This window comes from Lytechinus pictus, chromosome 18 (genome assembly GCF_037042905.1).
Source record: "Lytechinus pictus isolate F3 Inbred chromosome 18, Lp3.0, whole genome shotgun sequence".
In the NCBI taxonomy this organism is placed as follows: Eukaryota; Metazoa; Echinodermata; class Echinoidea; order Temnopleuroida; family Toxopneustidae; genus Lytechinus; species Lytechinus pictus.
The window spans coordinates 5743951-5765798 of record NC_087262.1 but is presented as its reverse complement, the minus strand read 5'-3'; the positions used below and the strand labels follow the sequence as shown (position 1 = coordinate 5765798).

Here is a 21848-nt window from a genome sequence, read left to right as displayed (position 1 = left end):
GAGTTGATTGCATTCATTGATACTTGCAGCAGCCAGCCATATTTATTGATCTAATTTGCGGCTCGTTTTGCTATCAGATATCACAGGGACACCCATGCATTGATAAATGGGTCATTTGCTCGTTCTTTTCTGTGCGCGCTCGGCACTCGGAGTCTGACATTTATCCCCCAGTACCTTTCTCTCTCTCATTCTCTTTAAGGTCTAGCGCTGCAGTGTGTATACAATGGTAATTGTCCAGACATAAATCACACACTTCCAAATAGGTAGACAGGTAATAATGGTGGATTCTTCTGCTATTGTTTGTCTGTCGTCGCTACTGGAAAATATTAGACTTGCGCCGACTTTCATAGCCTAACATGATTTCCTGTTAAGTAAGTCCTCGAAAATATGTGACTCAGCATTTTTTTAAATCTTATTATTGAATAAAAAACTAATTTTGGAATTTCATTTTGACAAAATAATGGAGATGATAATGATCATGTATACTCATTGAAAATCAATTTTATCAGTTTGAATGTTTCTTCATTTCTCATTTTATTCCTCTCTCATCATCTCAAGCCAATTGTATATTTTTTTTTATATCTCATGCTGCACTTGAAAATTTCCTTTATCATTCATCACCGTTTATTTCTATTCTTTAAAGTACAAAGTACACAAATCAAACAATGAAATTTCAGTGGTATGCTGGTTTGATATTCCTCTTATTCAAAATCAACTTTGTTGGGGTGGACTTTCCATTGAATCTGAATCAGCATACAAATAAATTCCTTTGGCATTTCAGTGAGTCCCCCCCCCCCTTCTCATATCTGTCTCTGACTGTCTCCCTCTCACCTTTTCTCTCTCTCTCTCTCTCTCTGCCTGTCTCCTTCTATTTTCCTCCCCCTCTTTCCAATATTGCCTCCCCCACAACTCTTTTTACTAAGGAATCCATCCTTTTTTTACTCCCGTGTGCTTCTTCTCTCGTTGCAATCACATTTGGCCAGTGTAACCGTATCAACGGTTGGACAGTCAATCTTACAGGTTCCACCATAAGGTCAAATGTTTTATGCATGCTACAGAGGCGGAAACAGAACATGCATCTCCTTCATACTATGCTCTTTCTATGTACAGAGCTTCGGTGTTTCTCCCCTTATCCCTTGCACCAACCCCCCTTCCCCTTCTCTCCCCCCCCCCCCCCCCCCATTCTATGTCTCATCCCTCCCCCTTTTTGTTCTCTCTCTCTCTTCCTACCTCTCTCTGCCTCTCTCTCCCTCCTCTCTGCATCTATCTCATTCTCTCTGCTGTATCTATTCTATCTCTTTCTCGCTGCCGTATCTTTCTCCTTATCTGTCTGTCTCTCTCGTTCTATCTAGCAAACTCTCCTCTGCAACACTCGTTCATATCAATAGTTCATACCCACAAATCCTCTTCTCCTTGACATTATCCCCCTTTCCTTCTCTTTCACTTACATGAAAGAGAAACCAATTCCTTTTTGCATCTCACAGGTAATTATTCAATCTTGCTTTTGTTTAGGACCATAGGGCCTACTCCTCAGCTTTACGAGCCGAGTTAATAGACCATTTTTAACTGATGGTCACCAATTAGTGCAGGAAGTTCTGTCTAACACATTCAAAAGATTTCATGGATAGTAAAACCTTAGAACAATGCACAAAGGTACATACACCAGCATCAATATTTCTTGTTTCATTCCATGTATTAATCACATACATTCACTAGATTTCAAACAAGGAAGCTACAGTATGTATGTCTGAATAGAAGGAACTGTAATTTGTCCAGGCCTCAAATCGGGGTACTTTCCGGGGTCTTCTTCAAATCTCTTCCGCTTTTCGTCTTCAGAAACTCAGCAGCTCTCTACACAACAACCTGTGGGAGTACCTCTTTCAAGTTGGCTACCTTCGACAAGCAGTCAGTGGACTAGTCTTGCATCCAGTCTCCACCTCAACAATCTCATTCTCATCCACACCTTTTTCAGAGCTTCAACCGTCCATCGCTCCTATTTTCCATCACAAATGAAGAGGGAAGTATTCAGTAGACATGCCTGACAGCAACATCATCTCATAAAAACACCATGATCAGATTATTTTTTATTTTCATCAAACAGGAGATGAAACAAATTTTGCTGGAGAGTCTAGAGAGGAGACTGAGGAAACACAGGACGTGGAACTGAATCACTTCGACTCAATTTACTAGCACCACTGCCAAGTGCATCTGTCAGATTTAGTCGGCAGATTTTCGCTCGTTTGTACTGCATTGTAATTGGGTGGGTGGGTGTGGAAGGAAAATGGAGTTAAGATGAACGATTAAATACTTTTTTCATTCATTATGCCCATTAATAAATTGCTTCCTCAAACACCCCCCCACCCCCCTGTGCATTAAGCAGTCCGTTTTAAAGGACAGGGTTGAATCTTATTTAGATAACGGGTTGAAAGAAACCCAAAGAGATTAAGAACTGAAAATTAGAGAAGTATATCAATGAAAACTGAAATCAGAAATATAAATCTTCTGAAAATTTATATTGCCCAATTGATCGGCCACTGAGCAGCGTCAGATCGACGAGGCTCTATCCCTCAAATCGTTGAACGCCAAGCAGTGTAGCAGCAACTCCCATCTTCTAATGTCTTTTGGTCTGACTCGGCCGGGCTTTGAACTCCCGACCTCCCGGCGGACGCTCTACACACTGAACCAACACACCGGTATCAGTGTGGACTTACATGTACTCTCCAAGATGCAACCATAAATAAGCTACCCTTTCTTCATATCTATCAAATACTTATATTAAATACATTGATAACATGCAATTATCTCTATAGTAATTTCCATCTTCATCATTTCAATTCACAAATGTACATGTATTTTGGAAAGGTAATCATCTGCAAATTTTAACTTTCCACTTCTGACCTTGAACTGGTCAGATCATTGTGCCTCATGAACTAAAGGTGGTCCATCCAACCATTATTTGTATTTCACACATATTTTGTTGCTCTACTTCAATATGAAATCGTTCATTACTTATATTTTTCTTATCTAATATATTTAAATTTGTAATAAAATTCATATACATGTCTACAATATAGAATGAGGTGAAATTGGTTAAAATCAAGTACTACACAGCAAAAACTGTGGTGTTAACAGGTGTACATAGAGGACCACACCAGCTATTTCACACCGGTGTTAAATTGACAGTGTTAGTTTAACACCTGTAGGTGTTATTACAACACCTTTGGTTGTTACATTTACACTCTTTGGTGTTATGTTCAATCTCTAGGGTGTAATTTTAACACCCCAGGGTGTGGTCCTCTATTAACACCAGCTGGTGTCAGTTTTAACACCACAGTTTTTACAGTGTATATGAAAGCGGGATGATAGATGAGGAAGAAGATCAAAGGAAAATAAAGAGGGGCAGATGCAGATGTAAGTCCAATTACTTTGGACTCAACGACCGTGAGAGAAAATTGAAATTATTTTCAGAGTAGTGGAGATTTCTTAAAGGCACTAGAATTCAAGGGCAAAAATAATGATGTGGCCAGCCACCCTCTCTCACGATCTTGTCGTAAGGCTGACCGTTGCATAAAGGGCTTTTCACATCGGCGAATTTTTGCTTTGTCCCTAACTACCACAGGCTCGGAGAAGACTTTAATAGCGGTTAGCCCCACCGATTGTGCCAGAATATTTCCTGAGCCTACTTTCAGAGCATTATTAGTAGTTTCCACTAAACTTAGAGGCCGTTCTCATTTAGCTTTCCAAAACTAGTTTACTGGAAACAGATTCAGGAAACCAGTTTGGAAGATCGCTTTGCTAGCGTTCCCACTTGATCACACGAATGTGGTTTTCAAAATAATTTCACGCAAAGCGCTCTTGTTGCTATGAAAACGCTCTCAATGGGGTAACACGTTTCGCGTGAAATTCGAAACCGCAGCATAGGCATTCTACACCTGTCGTGTGGAGTAGCGCGCTCAAAATGTGCAAAGATCGTTTCCCGAAGAACGGTTGTGTCCTCACTTATGCTAAAACCAGTTTTACGAGGCAAATCGATCTTGAAAACTACATCGCGAGGTGGTTTTCCAAACTGGTTTTGAAGATCGCTTCCAAGACCGCTTTGACCGTTCTCACTACGCGTAAAACTAGTTTCCAGTAAACTAGTTTTAGGAACGTAGTGGAACAGCCTCTAGTTTCCAGTAAACTAGCTTCAGGATGGTAATGAGAACAGGATCAAATATGCTAGTGGTTACTATACTAATGGCTCCATATGCGAAACACTACCATGGAGTTTTAAGAAATGGAGAACCATCCAACCCATTCCCTTTAAAGCCACTTTGATGCCGCAAGAATAAAATATGTTATAGACAGGTTCTTCATTGGAGTTTTCTTGCAGATTATAGACAAAAGATCCCTACCGATCTACAAAAAATAAAATAAAAACAAAAATAAAAATAAATTGAAAAACGATTTGAAATTACTTGACTGGCCATATGTGTAACACATTATAACATCACTCACAAAATCAAATAGATATATTCCCTGAAACTAATCTTAATTTTTTTTTGTAAATGTGGAAGTGTGTGGAAATATGTAAAATGTTGATTTAACAATCGACAAATTCTGAGGGTTTTTTTAATACATTTTGAAACTGTTATCATAAAATTTTTCATCCAATTTTGGAAATATAATAAGCCTTTGAGATGTATTTCATAATGTGTGTAATATCCACATTTTGTGATCAAATAAAATTGAAAATATTTGAACGCCATCAAATGCTACAGAGCCCTGTTTTGTACTTCTTTAGAAATCAGAAGTTACATGAATCAATTTGCATTTCGTCGTCTCTTTAAACTCCTTGATATAACAAATCAGTCCATATTCCCTATTCACAGGGCAAATTTAACTACATGTACAAAACAATGAAAAGAATGAATATATGAGTGATTGAATAAAAAAACAAATAAATCAATAATTGAATAAAACTAAATATAAGTATATAAACAAATGAATATATATAAACATAAATATAAAGAAACAAATCTTGTGGATAAACATCAACAACTGAAATGCATGCCCTCACCAAAACTCTTCCTATCATATGCATACCGACATGTAGCGATATTCAAATATACATGTATTTTACACTCTTTGATGCATGCCCAAACAAACAATGCGCCCTTTACACTCCTGAACTTGTGAAGCAGTAAATAGATACAATTTGCATAAATCAATATGCCTAATTTTCTTTCTTTTCCCGCATTCTCTCCTGCACAATACAGCAGTCATGGGCGAGTTTCATTAGCATAGCACGGCTTTCTCTACATGCCGTCAATAATTGGTTTTTAAGGGGACTTGTAACATTTGCCCCCGGCTCCCTTGTTCTTCATAGTCTAATTACAGGCTCTACAGCATTTTTTTTTTCCAATCTGGAGCAAATTAGTCTAATTGCAGACTCTCCATTTATATTTCCTAAATGTAGCATGCCAATCATTCCCAATGAAGCAAAATTGGCTTATTTTGACAAAGTCGATACAAGAGTTTGGGGATCACTTTTCAAGCCCTTAATTTCTTATTTTCTATACAGTAAACAAAAATGAGCCTTTTATGTATTGCTGCATAAGGCAAGCAATTTTTTAATATGAAGTATGAACACAGCTCCACTGAACATATATATGGAGCAATTTATTTTTCTTTTCTTCTTGTGAAAACCCAAAGGTCAATATTGAACAGCATGCATGGTATTATAGGTAATAACGTCGAGGGAGAAACAAAACTGGGACTGCCTGCTTGTTATCCTTCTACAGCTCATAATACTTTTCTGCATTTGAAAAATTAAAGCCGACAACATGCTCAGAAGACTGGAGGAACTTAGAAAGCTCTTTTTTTTTTCAATATATACCTGCAAGAATGGAGAGAAAAAAAAATCACTAGTGCCTTTTTACTGAGACACAGAGTCCAAGTGCAAAGACAACAGTCTCCTTGCATGATGGGCTTGAGAGCATGCATCAGAGCTTAAAGGCAGAAGACAGTAGTTGCAGCAAACAATTATTTCATGAGAAAGTCTTTTAAAATCAAGTTTAATTGTCAAAATATTATCATACATCTAGATCTGGTACATTGAAATGAACTTATCTTTGTGAATATAACTCTTTTATCAATGGTAACTACCATGGTAACCAGCTCAACAACCAATCAAAATCAATTATTTTACTGTAGTTACTATAATGACAAGGTTAATACATTACATACTACAGTGTGTAGTTTTAATAATGAACAGGACCCAGATTAGAATAATTTTCTGTTAGATCAGAATGCGAAGAAAGAGGTGACGAAATAGAAGACGAAGTAAGGAGAAAGGAAAGAAATCCTTCGTAACAATAGAAACATGGAAGAAAAATAGAGCAATTCGGATAAAAGGAAAGAGGACGGAAAGGGAGATTAAATACAGCTGGCATCAGTTCAAGTACCTGGGAAAGCTGTATGGTGTATGAAATTGTAAAACTGTAATAATTACATGTACAGCAAGGCTATACAAACTAACTGCATCACTTACACAGGTTAATTAGCTAAGTGACTCAAACATTCCCAAGCTTTGCATAAAAGCCAATGCTGTTGCCGCGGCCGGACGCACAGGATGTATTCGTGTGTGTGTGTGCGGTCATAAAAATGCACTCAAATGCTATTACAACTTTTAAACACACTATGAAAAGCACGATCTTTGAGCAAATACACAGACACTGTGTATAGGGCCGATGATGATCGCCATCTACAAAGTCTCGGTTCTTGTCAGATCAATTCAAATAACCAATATCGATGACATTCAGTTTTGTCTCTTTTAACGCCTACCTACCACAATTGCAATGCCTAGGCCTATAGTCCCAGAAGAGAACCAGTATACAGTGCAATTTACATCATCTTCTTTCTTCAGTATTTCACCTTAAAGATAAATGCCAGTTGTGGTAACGAATAACGATCTCAAAATGAGTTCGAACAGAATCCAATAAAATGGCCACCCAAGCATTTGTATGTATGAATAAAAAATAAGTGCCCACTGACTCTTGGAAAAAAGCTCAATTGCTGAGAAATGAGCAAAATAAGCACAGAATTCCATAAAATGTCAGGTATTTTTCCATGCAATATTAATACACTATCCCACATATGCCTTTTTGTGTCAGTGATCGTCAGAATTATCGGTTTTTAGCTAAAATTTCATGATTTCACAAATATAATTTTATTTCAATGTACCAGATCTAGATCTATGATAATATTGTGGCAATCAACCTTGATTTTAAAGACCTTCTCATGAAATAATTGTTTGCTGCAACTTCTGTCTTTAACCTAGTTCAATGCATTTGTTTGAATTCAGATGCACATGTATGGTGTTTTTAAAATCACTAAATCCAACGGGCAATAATGAATCATGATCACATATTGTACATGTACATGTCGTCAACTCTTCCCCTTCAAAAAATTGTCCTTTTCTTGTCAACTAAAATTACAAGGCCTCAAGCTCAATCTTGAATGCGTAATGTATTTTCACCCGGCTGAAAGCTGTGAACAGAATATGATTCTTCGTATATACTTTATCTGTGCGAGTATTGTATCCAATAATATCCAAGTCCTTTGGAAGCACATAGAGACATTATTTATAATTGTGATGTGCGCTATACAAGAACTGTTTATTATTATTATTGTAACAATCGGCTTGCTGGTATTATTTCAATACAAATGTGTAATACCTCGGACACATTTGCTCTACGGCGGCCGTACGACGAGTCGAAAACAGCCATTTTATTAATTTTAATTCAAACCACCTATATGTAGCTGATACAAAATTGTTTAAACAGCTGTTTTCGACTCGCCGTACGGCCGCCGCAGATCAAATGTGACCGAGGTATTAATTTCATATCAATTTGTTTGTTATAAATATATCTTATCAAGTTCATCTTTCAAAATGCTGAATAGGGTGTGACATAATGAAACGTCACACAATAAATCTCAATTAAACAAAAAATTTGAAATATAATAGCATCCATACTGCATGTACCAGAAAAGAACCCCAAGCAGAATTTCGGAACCAATTAAGCCGCAGAAGAGTGAACGACGTTGCTGTAAGAATTTTGTACATTATATTTCTTTCAGTACTCCAGGCCATTTGTTTTTTTATTATATGTAATACAGAAAAAAAAAATTGAAAGTTGATGACTAAACATGATGTCCACCAAATGGCAAATCACAATAAATTGTAAGAAAGATGACTTTACACCTTCCAAGAGGAATCTGATCACGTTCTACGTTATTGCAGGAAAAGGTGGAATAATGCCATACAAAGCGTAAAACCGCACAGTGTAAACAGAGCTGCTAAGAGCAACGATATGAGCAATGAATCCTAGTTTTCTTCCAGACTTTACCTATCTACCTAATGGAAGAGTGGGAAAATATCAAATCATCTGAAGTGGAATATCACCGTACAACCCATTTCACTGATTGAAATTTCTCCGGACACGGCGACACTTTTCATCATTCTAGAAGAAAAAAAACGCCCTTCTTTTCATTGTTTTCAGGGCAAAGCCAGCCCTATACATTTCCATACCTCCATAACCGCATTCATGCGCACGTATGACGATGCATAGTTTGTCATGAGGTTGATATTACATGTTATTCCAAAATAAGCCGACAGTACATGTTAACAGTATACATGTTTGAATAAAGGTCAGAACACATTACAATGATGTGATACTTGTATAGTCTATTTTCCTTCTAATTTCAATTTATAAGATGATGTAAAGGAATTTCTGTCAAATTCAAACATGTTTCATCTGGTTGTATATCTGCAGCTTATTCTGCCCATGTGTGACTGGCCACACTTGTCCTGCATTTGCATCAAACAACATTACAAAACCCATGCATATTTGCCGCTATGTCAGGCAAATTCAATGGCTTGCCTGCCCCAAGTAGGTGAAGATTAAATACCAATATGACAACAGAAGAGAGATTTGTGCAAGGAAAACTGAATAATTTTATGGAACAAAGATTCATTAGGAAATGTTATTTCATTTCATATTGTACTACATCGATAGAAAAGTATCATCTTCAGACAGTTTTCCACAATATATGTTTTCCTTCTGATTAATGGGCAGTTGATGGATAATCCCAGATACTAAAATACATATAAAGTGTTCCTTTAAAATATGCGAATGATCTCTGTGTGAGACCTAAACCCAATTTTTTCCACAACAATAAATCAATTCCATAATAGATGAGACCGAGACAGGTCTCTGCGGACTACTGCCGGAGTCCCTACGCTGCCATGCACTGCATCAACTGTTCATTTTGCATTGTTGCAAGGTCTCTCGAAGGGAGAGCGTAGGAGAACAAACCAGAAAGAAATGAAGGGTTGTGGGAATAAAGTGGAATACTTAATCCGACTCGTCTACCCAGCATTATTCTAAGCACAAGATGATCTTCCTATACTTTGCCTCAGACCTTGCCCTATCTATCTGAAGGTGTATTTAGGATCATTTCTCATCTTTAGACAGAACATGCATTCTGAAAGGCACAGATATGAATTATAGGGTTCAAGGAATTACACTTTTAACAATCTCTCATATGTGTTTATTCATCATATGTGGAGTTGAAATAGAAAATATTACACAATGGATCTACAATTGCCATGAGAGCAATGTCAGGCAAACAATCAGATCAATGCATTCATAATCATTGTTCCAATAATATGCTTCCTCCAAACCCAATAAACTTAAAGTGATTGATATCCCATGATGGAAATGATTTCTTTTGCAGAACTGTAGAAAATTAAAAATCACTATTGGAAACCCACTAAGTTGTTGATTCTGCGTTGTTTTTTGCTTTAACTGATAAATCGAAAAAAGGAGCTCACTTATTTTCACTGCTCTGCACTTTATGTATGTATGAACATGATTAAAAAGAGCAAGAAAATAACAGGGGTAATCTGACAAATATTCATGTATTAAAACCGAAGAAGAATAATTAAGCCAGCAATTCAGAAAACAACAATTTTATTCCCAGTGTAAAAGCTCCTTTCACTCCCCCCCCCCCTCCATCCTTCTCCTCATCATTTCCTCAACCTGGTGTTGAGTTGAAAATTGTGTGTATGTGTGAGTAATCTATTCCTCAGGTGTGGTGAAAAGAGCAAGATGGCTTGATGAGTGATATCTTCCCTCCAACGATGTGAGGTCTCGTATGGGTCAATAGCCTCCTAGCTACATGATCGCTCCAGCAGGCTGCCATCAGAACCCCCCTCCCATTGCTTCATCCCTCCCAGTTCGCCTTTTTCTGTAATTTTTCTCTTTCATATATTTTTTTTCTCTCTATTTCTCTTTCTCTATTTTTCGCTCTGAGGATATGCTTATGCTCAATGTTTAAAAGACAAAAGTAAAAAAAAACATGAAAATCTTAAATCTTATACCCCTTTCATACTGGCCTCTTCCTTCCCCCCCCCCCCCTCCCGGCGAACTTCTCCAGCACGCATTCCTCACTTCCCTGGCGAAAAGAAAACTGTGTCTTTCGCACTGACATTTCTTCCCCTGCGAAAGTCTACGGGCGATTTGTTCGGAAGGAAGTATTTTTTTAATTTTCCGATATCGCAATATAGCATACAATGTTACTTGTTAGTCCAAGCTGAACAAGCTCGGCACGTGCACAGTAAACGAAAAGAAAATTGTAAACATTACTTCTTATCGATTACAAAAGGTGTCAAAAAGTTTATTCTACAACATATTTTAGAAAGATTAAGCAAAACAAAAAAGTCGAGAGTATTTTAATATTTTGAGTGCATTTTTAGCATGTAAAAGACGCTTTGGTAATAAATATTGTTATTTAAAAAGAAACTGTATGTTCGAGGGTATTTAACTCTATGGATTCATCTGCCATACGCTTTGTTCAGTGCGCGTAATCTCAGTTCAGGGGATTTTGAGGATATGAAATTTGACCTCTGACGTCGTCGAAGCGGAGAAGTTCTCCGGTGAGCTTTCATATTGGTCTTTTCCTCGGCAAAGTTCGCCGTGGAAACCGTTTTGCCAGGGAAGTTCTCCTGAGTACCTTTCACACTGGACACTTCCCCTTCACTGGCGAACTTCGCCAGCGAATTTTCACCGGGGAAAAGCGCAGTATGAAAGGAGTATTAATCTCCTCCTCCAGCATGTCCGTGCCTGAACGCATGGTTCATCTTGAGATCAATATTTGTATAGCTTTTCAAAAAGTATAAAGTATTAATTATTTTCAAATCAATTTTTCATAGATCTTAAAATTGCTGGTGTTTATTGGAGAAATGATTAGGGTTCCATCAAAATTGAAAAAGACAAACTTTCTAAATCAATTTTGTCGCAACTTAATATTCTCTCCCCGTGTACTTTGCCTTTATGTATGACTGCTAATTCAAGATACAATGACATATCACACAGAAATTATTGCTTTAAAGTTTAACTCTTTGAAGTCATGCAAGAGTCATGATTAATAATAACAATCATCACAAAAATCGCTAGGTGACAACTGCATTTTAGTTTGATTTTTCTGTTATCAAATTCTTTTTTGAGGTGGACATTTAAGAATCCCATCCACTCAACAAAAATTACTTTTCTCTCATTTGAACTGCTTATAATTTGCAATTAATTTTGTGGCCAAAGATGTCAGCAAGTTGTATACATTGGGTTGTCGTTTTTCAGATGCTCAAGCAAAATAATACATGCAGCTTTTCAATTCAACTTGCACAGGTCTGTCGGTGGATGTTTACGAGAAAGTTTTAATACTGTGCTTTTTTAAGGAAAATGTTGCTTATATTCCTTTAATGATTCAACAGCTAAACTATTAATTCGTTCAATCATCACTGTAATTGATAGCAAATCAAACAAAATCTATATTTTTTCTTTGAATGTCCCGCACAACAAATTTAATCTAAAAATAATGTCCGATGTGACAAAGATCCTTTTTTATACACCATTTCAAGATTAGTCCAACTAATTCATGTGATACTAGATCCTAAAGCAGATACTCCATTGCAAGCAATACATCACAGCCACTCTTTTCGAGAGGAGTTTTGTCTTGTGAATAATTCAGTTGGATGCGCCGTCTGCCTTCGATACAGTGCACCATAAACTTTCCATTCAATCATTAATTCAAGAGCATGAAACTCCATTCTGCGTCTTAATATCATACATTATTCATCCCTCATCCCCCGGATAATTTTCTTCATAGATGCAATGAAAACCCATTTGAATTGGGATGTTTTCACAAGAGCATGATTGCCAGGGAATTTTTATGTATACATACAGAGAATATGCAGGATTATACACACGGTATTATGTATGGAAACAATCCTCGACACACACATCTGTCCAGCGTAATCCCGCTCCAGCAGTATAAGATACACCCTAGGTCAAAGTGAAGTCATATTCAAGGAGAGATCCAGGCGGCTATCCCTTGCTACATTTCCATCATCCGCTCACTTTTTTCGTTTCAAATCCACTTGTTTCTTTTTCTACTCCCCCTCCACCTTTCCTCATTTTCTTCCTCTCTTCCTTTCCACCTACACTTTCCCCTCTACCCCTCTTTTCTATTTCCCCTTTCACCCCCTCCCCATGTCGTCTCCCTCTCCTTCTAGCCACCCCCCCCCCCCTCTTCTACCTCTCTCTCCTCTCTGTCTCTTCCTCTCTTCCCTGCTCTTTCTATTTCTCCCTTTCCTTATCTATCACTCTATCTATCTCTATCCCTCTCTCCATCTCTGACCTTCTACACGTATCTCAACTACTTTCAACCTTTCATGATCCTCCTCAATCCTGTAACAGATATCTTCTTGAAAATTAGTTTCCAGGTACGGAAGAGCCTTTTCGCCGGTCATCTAGCTAATTATTAAATCAGGTCAGTTTGTAACCTAGCACCACGTCCCTTCATTGCACTCCCTAGAATATCTAATAAAGTGTAATTCATAATCGGGATGATCAAATACATGAAAGAATAAATCATGTATTTCTCTTGGTTTACATTTCAATATATTGAGATGATAAATATTTGAAGCCCTCTTCATGAATTTTAGATGAAGCACTTTAATCTTAACCTTCCAGAGATAAAAAAAAAAAAGAACACTACACTTGAGGGGGTTATATGCTGTACAATCTGTCGAGGACGCAACAATAAGGAGCTGTAAATTTCATGTTGCCCACGACGCAGCCCATGACGCGGAGTCCTCTTTCCCTTAGGCTGCGTTCTCTTCCTCATTTTGCATCATGACTTCAATGATTTTGATTGTACGAGTTGTGGCAAAACACAGCTTGACAGAGTATTTAAAGTAAAATAAAATGTGATGTCACAATACACACGCAGGTGAAGGTGTGTGCGCGTTTATCAATATGACATCAGTCAAACTTGCCTCGCCATGTCTTTGGAGAAGCCCCCTGAAAACGGTTATCATTGTTTTTTTTTTCTTGTACAATATCTGGACAATAAGCCAGTTCATAGTTCCATTCTGCGCATGATCAGAAGAAGGTCATTTGTACTCAAGAGGCATAGTGGCTTAACATTCAATGAGATTACCACCAACTTTGATGTCTTGATTATTCATATATTCTTTTTGAATTGAGCTCTTCATTTAATCCACAAGAAAGCAATAATGCGTCCACTGGCGACTGGAATGGTTGGCCAAGTACATTGTAATAAGAGCAACATGCTATAAAGGCATTCAAAGTAGAAATGCAACAAATTCCTTCATAACGTGTTCACTGAGGTGCTATCCTTGTCGAATGGTTATGCAATTTCTACATCCTGCTATGTGAGGCATGCTTACATGATATCTTGCTTTGCAATCCGCTTATCATATTGAAAGTAAGCCAAGGTCATATGAACAGACCTGCTCATGAGGAAACTGTGAACTGGTCTCTACCTGAAAAAGCAATCTGACTTACCTCTATGCTAAAGTACCCTCTGTCAACGTAATCTCCTAAAAAAAGGTAGCGTGTTTCGCGGGGACTTCCCCCAACTTCAAACAGCTTCATTAGATCATAGAATTGACCATGGATATCACCACATACTGTAAATAAATTCAAAGAATCAAGTAACAAAAAAAGGAAAGGTTAGAATGCATTTAAAGTCAAAGTGACAAAATGATAACACATTTAAAGGTAAAGAAAAATAAGTAACAAACAATTATTTCATGAGATAGTCTATAAAATCAAGATTAAAGGAGAATGAAACCCTTGAAACTAGCTGAATCCATATCAAAGAGAAAAATCAAAGAAACATATTGTTGAAAGTTTGAGGAAGATTGAATGAATAATAAGAAAGTTATGAGCATTTGAATATTGAGATCACTAGTGCCATGTAGATCCTCCTATCGGCAATGCGACCAAGATCTGTGATATCACACACGTACAACTCCCTCATTACTTTAGTACTTATTTCACTTATATTCTCACTTTTATAGAGTCTATCACAAGGTTAGGTGTTTTCTTTATGAGATGACAAGTACAGAGGTTTCACAACATTATATCATTGATGAATCGTTTGTCATATGATTAGAATGAGCAAAAAGAGATGTTTTGGGGTATATTTTCAGTGTCCGAATGGGAGAGTTGTACGTGTGTGACATCACAGATCTTGGTCGCATTGCCAATGGGAGGATCTCCATAGCATTAGTGATCTCAACATTCAAATGCTCATAACTCTTTTATTGCTAGTCCTATTTTACTCAAAGTTTTGTTGATCTTATTCTTTGATTTTTCTGCTTTCACAAAAGCTAACTTGCTCCAAGAGTTTCATTCTCCTTTAAGTGCCACCATATAATGATAGATCTAGATCTGGGACATTGAAATAAACTTTTCTTTGTGAAATCATGAAATCGTAGCTGAAAATCGATAATTCTGATGATTACTGACACAAAAAGGCATATGTGAGACAGTGTATTAATATTGTTTGGAAAAATACCTGACATTTTATGGAATCCTATGCTTATTTTGCTCATTTCTCAGCAATTACACATTTTTTTCCAGAGCCATTTGGCAAATATTTGTTTCATTTATAGTTTTTATACATACAAACACTTTGTGGTCATTTTATTGGTTTCTGTTTGAACTCATTTGAGATCGTTAACAGAACTGATATTTATCTTTAAATCTGTTTTTTCTTTTAAATTTAGATCGATAAGAGAAACAACTACCCAACAAAATTTCCCATTTTCTGTGTATTCGAAGTCACTCTCTCAAAGTGAAAATTACAAAAAAACAAATAGCACATTTACATACTGGCATTCAAATTTACTGTGAGATTGATAAGAGAATGGCTCCCTGACAATCCATTGGCTGCACATTCTATCATCTGTTAAGTTCATTATCATGTTATAAGATATTGTATCAATTTCTTTGATGAATTTTTTTTATTTCCGAAATCGAATGAATAATAACAGCACATTAAATTCTGAAACGTCAACATTTTTTATAATTCTTCATGAATGAAAACTGCCATTTTATTCCAACTTGATCAAATTTTGATTGCGTTATGGGCAACAGGATTTAGTAGTAATCTTGCTTCTATGATAATATGATTACGTCTACCATTATTCTTACCTGTTACAGGGGCGTCTATCGTTAACATAGTACTTTCTTTCCGTAATATGTCTGTTCCTTCATTGATTATCCTAAGTGCAACGCTTTCTTCTAACCGTCCTTCCTGTAAGAAGTGCTGTTTGAGGACATCTGGTCTAGGTTTTCCGGAGAGGTCGTAGACCTCTTTCTCTGTCAGTCTGTGCTTTGGTGGATGTGGGACAGCTATAAAGAGAAATAAAGAACAAATAATAATAATAATAGTCAGTTCTTGTATAGCGCATAACACATTATGAATAATGTCTCTATGCGCTTCAAAAGGACTTGGATATTATTACCCCGGCTGTAGCTCAAGCAGCTGGCTTCCAGCGCTCTGCATTTCAAGGAATAAATTCCTGCCAGGTACCCATTCACCTCACCTGGGTTGAGTGCAGCACAATGTGGATAAATTTCTTGCTGAAGGAAACTACGCCATGGCTGGGATTTGAACCCCGACCCTGTTTCACAGTCCGGAGACTAATCCACTAGGCCACTGGGTTGAATATTTCTTTCTGTATGCTATTTGACAATCTAGAGGTGTTTCATAAGATTCAAGATTGTTTTAATGGTCCATGAATGCACGCATACAAAGGAATTCAGCTTCCGATGGCTTTCAAGTCCAGACACGAACATGGAAAATGCAATACATGTATATCATAACAATATAAACTATACATTAAAGTATTAAAAACATAATACCTTTAATTTAATACACTGAAAAAAAACTTTCTGCACCGATTTAACACTTCTTCAGATTCATAATTCACTTGGACCCATATTCTGAAGTCAGGTTTAACTTAAACTTAGGTTTAAAGTTGTGGTTTAAGTATGGACAGCCAATTGTTACATAAATCACTAACTGTAGAGAGATATTTCACCTCATTTGGCTCTCAAATCATTCATAATCGTGTAGGAAATATAAATAGATTATTGTCTGCACCATCGATGAAACAGGAAAGAGCACAGTAAACATAAGAAACATACAACTTAATAAAAATTTTGAAACGTTTTGCTTCCTATAATTTTAGCACAGAGTTAGACCATGGTCTAAGTTAAACCTGACTTCAGAATACGGGCCAAAGAGTTTAAAGTTAAGTCATATTTTCAGGGTATTGCATACATGCATGTAACACAATCTCAATCAGTGGTGCACTTCCGCTGAGCATGATCTGCCGGGCCAAAAAGCCAGGCTTAAAGGAGAATGAAACTCTTGGAGCAAGTTAGCATTTGTGAAAGCAGAAAAATCAAAGAATAAGATCAACAAAAGTTTGAGTAAAATAGGACTAGCAATAGAAGAGTTATGAGCATTTGAATGTCGAGATCACTAATGCTATGGAGATCCTCCCATTGACAATGCGACCAAGATCTATGATGTCACAGGTGAACAACTCTCCCCTTTTGGACACTGAAAATATACCCCAAAACATCTCTTTTTGCTCATTCTAATCATATGACAAACGATTCATCAATGATATAATGTTGTGAAACCTCTGTACTTGTCCTCTCATAAAGAGAACACCTCACCTTGTGATAGATTCTATAAAAGTGAGAATATAAGTGAAATAAGTACTAAAGTAATGAGGGAGTTGTACGTGTGTGACATCACAGATCTTGGTTGCATTGCCAATGGGAGGATCTACATGGCATTAGTGATCTCAATATTCAAATGCTCATAACTTTCTTATTATTCATTCAATCTTCCTCAAACTATCAACAATATGTTTCTTTGATTTTGCTCTTTGATATGGATTCAGCTGGTTTCAAGGGTTTCATTTTCCTTTAAACTTTCTGGCAGAAATTGCAAAGAGACATCAATACATTAAACGTGCACTATCATCCTCTACTTTAAGCCCCCATCACACTTATTCCGAATCAAGCAGAATCGGCCAGAATGAAAGGACTATTGGTCGACCACCAGTTGGTCATTCAAATCTACTTCGAACACCGTTTGAAAATACCCTCGAATGTTGTGAACATGACCAAAACCTTCGGGACGGGCCAAAAGAAATGACAAAAATATTTCGAATGCACTCAGAATATTTAGAATGCGCCTAGAATGTTCAAGAATGTAGCACGAATTATCAATCTGACACCATTGCGGTTCATTTTGACTAGTGTATGATGATTCACCTGGTCAATTTACTGAATTTCAACTCCAGTTTGGTGAATTTATAAGTTTCTCCCAAAAATGTCTAGATTTTTTAAATATTTTTTTCGTTCCAGCTTCTGCTTGATTCCTGCTGATTCTGAATAAGTGCAGGGCGCGACAAAACCGCTTGCCCGGGGCAAGTGAAAATGACATGCGGGCAAGCATTTCTCAAAGTCAATTGCCCGATCAGGCGAGTGGTTGTTTTGAAAATGAAAAAGATATTACAGTAAATTTTAATAATTTTTCGATAAATTGCAATTATCGGCCAAGTATCTCTCATACAAAATGTCATACCAGTCAAAAAACAGTGGAAACATGTCAAATCAGCGCCAATTCACTGACAATTTATCGCCAACAGTCCCGTTCGATGGGGGCTGCCATCTTACTTTCTAAACTATACTGTGCGCATGCGCTTCTAATCGACGAAGGAGCTAGCTGGGGAAACCCCTCTCTCGCCCTCCTTAGCGCATGCTCTAATACATCGGCGCTACAGTACATGTACGTACGTACACGAGCGATCGCGAGCCAGCCGACTCTCGAGCTAGATCGCGCTAAATGCATGCAAACTTCGGACTGACTCGGCTTCAACTTCAAACCAAATAAACAATGAGTCGTCAGACTAAAATAGGCGACTTTTGTCGCCGCGATCGGCGACCAGAGCAACTTCAACAAGAGTCAAGAAAAAAAAATGCAGAGGCCAGCGCCAGTAAATCAAGTTCAACCAGGACAGAAAAGAATAATTAAGGCTTAACTGCAATTAAGAGCAAAAGAATTTTTGAAAAAAAATCGGGCAAGCAGTTTTTTCTATCGGGCAAGCAAATTTTTTTATCACTTGCCCGACAGGGCAAGTGATGAAAACAAAATTTGTAGAGGCCTGATAAGTGTGATGGGGGCTTTAAGTAGAGTATCCCTGTTCATGTCATTTGTACACTGTGTGCAGTACCTTGGGTATGCCCCCGTCATATGACCTTTTAGAGAACACCAATGTTCACAGGTAAAGAGCAATGTTGACTGTTCTTCCAGAAAACCTGCTCAATCGTTCAAGTTCAATTCCGTAGACAAAAGGTAACATAAAACAGAGGAAGTTCTCTATTCCAACATGCATACACTGCATGTCCACATATTGGAACAAAGATTACAATGCATCAATGTTTAGTATTGTGTCAATATGCATTATGTATACCTTTTGCGATGCAATCATGAGGAAATTCTGTTCTTCTTTATCGGCCGGATAGAGAAGGCAGGCAGCCAACAAAACAAACCAAACACAGTTATAATGCCTTGAACTTGAAAGTGTCTACACTGGAATACTGTAATGTAGACTCTAGATGAGCCAAAACATGATCCAAATAATGTGCTTTTAACATGGGCAAATTTTGGCGCAGTCCCTCACCTTCAGTGGAACTGAGGAAGGCCTGGCCCTTCGGTGACACGACATTTCCTCCTGCGACAATTGCTCTAAGCTTAATATCGTCTAAGATGTAGGATTATGGTTAGGGTTGCCATAGGGTTTTATTTAAGGTTAAGGTTAGGGTGGCGTTAAACCCAGGGCTGAGTTGGTCCTTCGAATAGTGTGTGGAATTTAGAGCGGAGCAATTATCGCCAGAGCAATTGTCATCAGAGCAAATGTCATGGGACCAGCCCCACACATGCATTGGGGCTATCCTTAGCCTTCCTTCTGGTAACATTGACTATTGCAGCAATTGTGGTACACGTAGCCCAACTGAGAACGCTGAACTAGCTGGCCCTACAAACATTGGCGCACAGCTAATGCCTCAATGGGTGCTAATTTAATGTAAGAATGTAAACATCAAAACCATGCCTAGCTGCGTAAATTGAAGTTAAATCAATATAATAAATTAGAATGATAGTCCTTGGTCCCCGTTTCATAAAACATTTTACAACGAACAAATTTGCAATAAATGGTTAAAAGTTACTAAAATCTTTTAACCTGATTGGCCGATAGTAAATTTGTCACAGAAATTGTGAATTAGAACTTCACTATAACAAGTCTTTACGAAATGGGACCCTGGGATTAATACCAGATCAAGGATAGAGGGCTGAGAAAACTCTAAATATCTTTAAAAAGCATACTATGTACAAGTCCAAAGAATGACATAGTTTGTGTATGTAGGTAAAGGACAAATCTACTCCATAATGAAGGCTTGATGTCAGACTACATGTAAGCAGAACATGCCAAATGCCAGAGTTTACATGAGCTACAGAACATGTACATGGAGTTGAAACTCTACGCAAGGCATCACATAGCGAGCTAGATTTCAGTCTCTTCCTCCTACTCATGTCCTCACGATACATGCTACCGTTTCCACCAAGGTTCAACACGCAGTGAGTTTCAAGGTACAAGATAGTAGTTGCAGCAAACAATTATTTCATGAGAGTCTTTAAAATCAAGGATAATTTTCACCATATTATCATACATCTACATGTATATCTGGTACATTGACGTAAACCTATCTTTGTGAAATCATGAAATCTTAGCTCAAAACCGATAATTCTGATGATCACTAACACAGAAAAGCATATATGTGGGACAGTGTATAATATATACAGTAAACACTTGGGTGGTAATTTTATTGGATTCTGTTCATTTTGAGATCGTTACAACAACTGGTATTTATCTTTAAATGAAGAGAAAGGTGTGAACACCCCTGCAGTGTATATATCTGTTTAATTTGGGGGAAGTCTCCTTCTAAATTACAAAATGATTGATCATACGGCCTCAGCAGTGGGCAAATTTAGGTCAAAAACGCTGCATTAATCTAATCAGGATGGAACCCTTCACATTTATCTGGTGACCAGAGACCCGTTCACATTACACCAAATTCAAAGTATGTAGATATACAGGCCTACGGTTCCACGTTTCTATCTGGTGTGTCGTGACCAGTTCACATTACATCAAATTCAACGTACATGTAGATATACAGGCCTACATGCATAAGCAACATGTATCGAGAGATTTCAACCAAATGTACACACAACTGGCTAATCCTCAATATACATGTATTTCTGTAGTAACCCATGCCAAATTACATGTACAATAAATAAACTAAACATAAAGATATAGCACAAGCCCAAATATAATTTCAGCATTTTAAAAAGCATTTGTATTCTATTACTGCTTTCTAGTGTCAGGATGGATAAAGCAGTACATGTACTTGTCCACTTCATGTGAAGCAAACACTAAAAAAGCACAAAATGAATAAGTGCAAAAAAATATGTTATAAAATGTTATTATTTCTGGCTTGAAGCAAAATAAGATCAATAGTGACTTACATTGGTGAGTGGTTATTTTTTTTCATTATTACAAGTGCTATAAAAATTAAACGTATGAAATATGAGATGGCTATTATGCATTTATACAGTATCTGTACCAGCAAATGTGAAGCATATTTATTGGAAAAGCTGTTTATGGCCACAATTATAAATCAGTAAACCATTTTTTGGGGCAGTATTACAGATGCACGTCTGTTGTTGAATCCAAGGTCTTACATGTACATAAATGAATAAGAGTGGCTTAGCACAAGCTTGAAACAGTATAAAGTTGTTAGAGTATCAGCGTACTGTAGACTTTCAAGTTTCCAGATAATACATGTACCACATCAGAGCTGGGAATTTAACAAGAAACACCATGAAACTACATAATTGCAGTCTATTTTAAGTTCCATTTATTCACTATTATTCTCATTAAAGATAAACTAACATATGTACTGTACATGTAGTTGTGTCCTTGACAATGAATACGGAAGAAATTGCCTAACAATGATAAAAAAAAAATATTCATGTAATAGTACATCTAAAAATAAGTGTAGGGTTCTTCTATGGTGTAAGATTGGGAATTTTTATCTATTATATACATGTACATGTAATGTTATTTTGTTTTTTCTCTGAATTGTTTTGTATTCTTTATATTAACTTTATTTGCCAAATGAATAACAGTAACAATAAAATTATAGAAATCATCTCAAGTCTGCACTATAAAAATGGTATCAGAGTTACTTGAACTACACACAGGATTGCGTGAATGGGACTACACACAAATGTTCAGACCAAGTATTCTAGCTGTTTCAGGGCATGTTCAAGTGCATCTAAAAGGC

General features: G+C 37.1%; 1 protein-coding gene across 1 annotated transcript in view; it reads right to left on the bottom strand.

The window, feature by feature from the left end:
• Positions 1-10324: 10324 nt before the first annotated feature.
• The window catches only part of LOC129281634 (protein phosphatase 3 catalytic subunit alpha-like), a 36765-nt gene continuing 25241 nt past the window's right edge, over positions 10325-21848 (bottom strand). Inside the window, exons 2-3 of the mRNA XM_054917555.2 lie at positions 15570-15770; positions 10325-14038 (exon numbers count right to left, since the gene is read on the bottom strand). Coding sequence (XP_054773530.2) covers positions 13863-14038; positions 15570-15770 — 377 coding nt within the window. The 3' untranslated portion in view covers positions 10325-13862. The remainder of the gene's footprint in view (positions 14039-15569; positions 15771-21848) is intronic.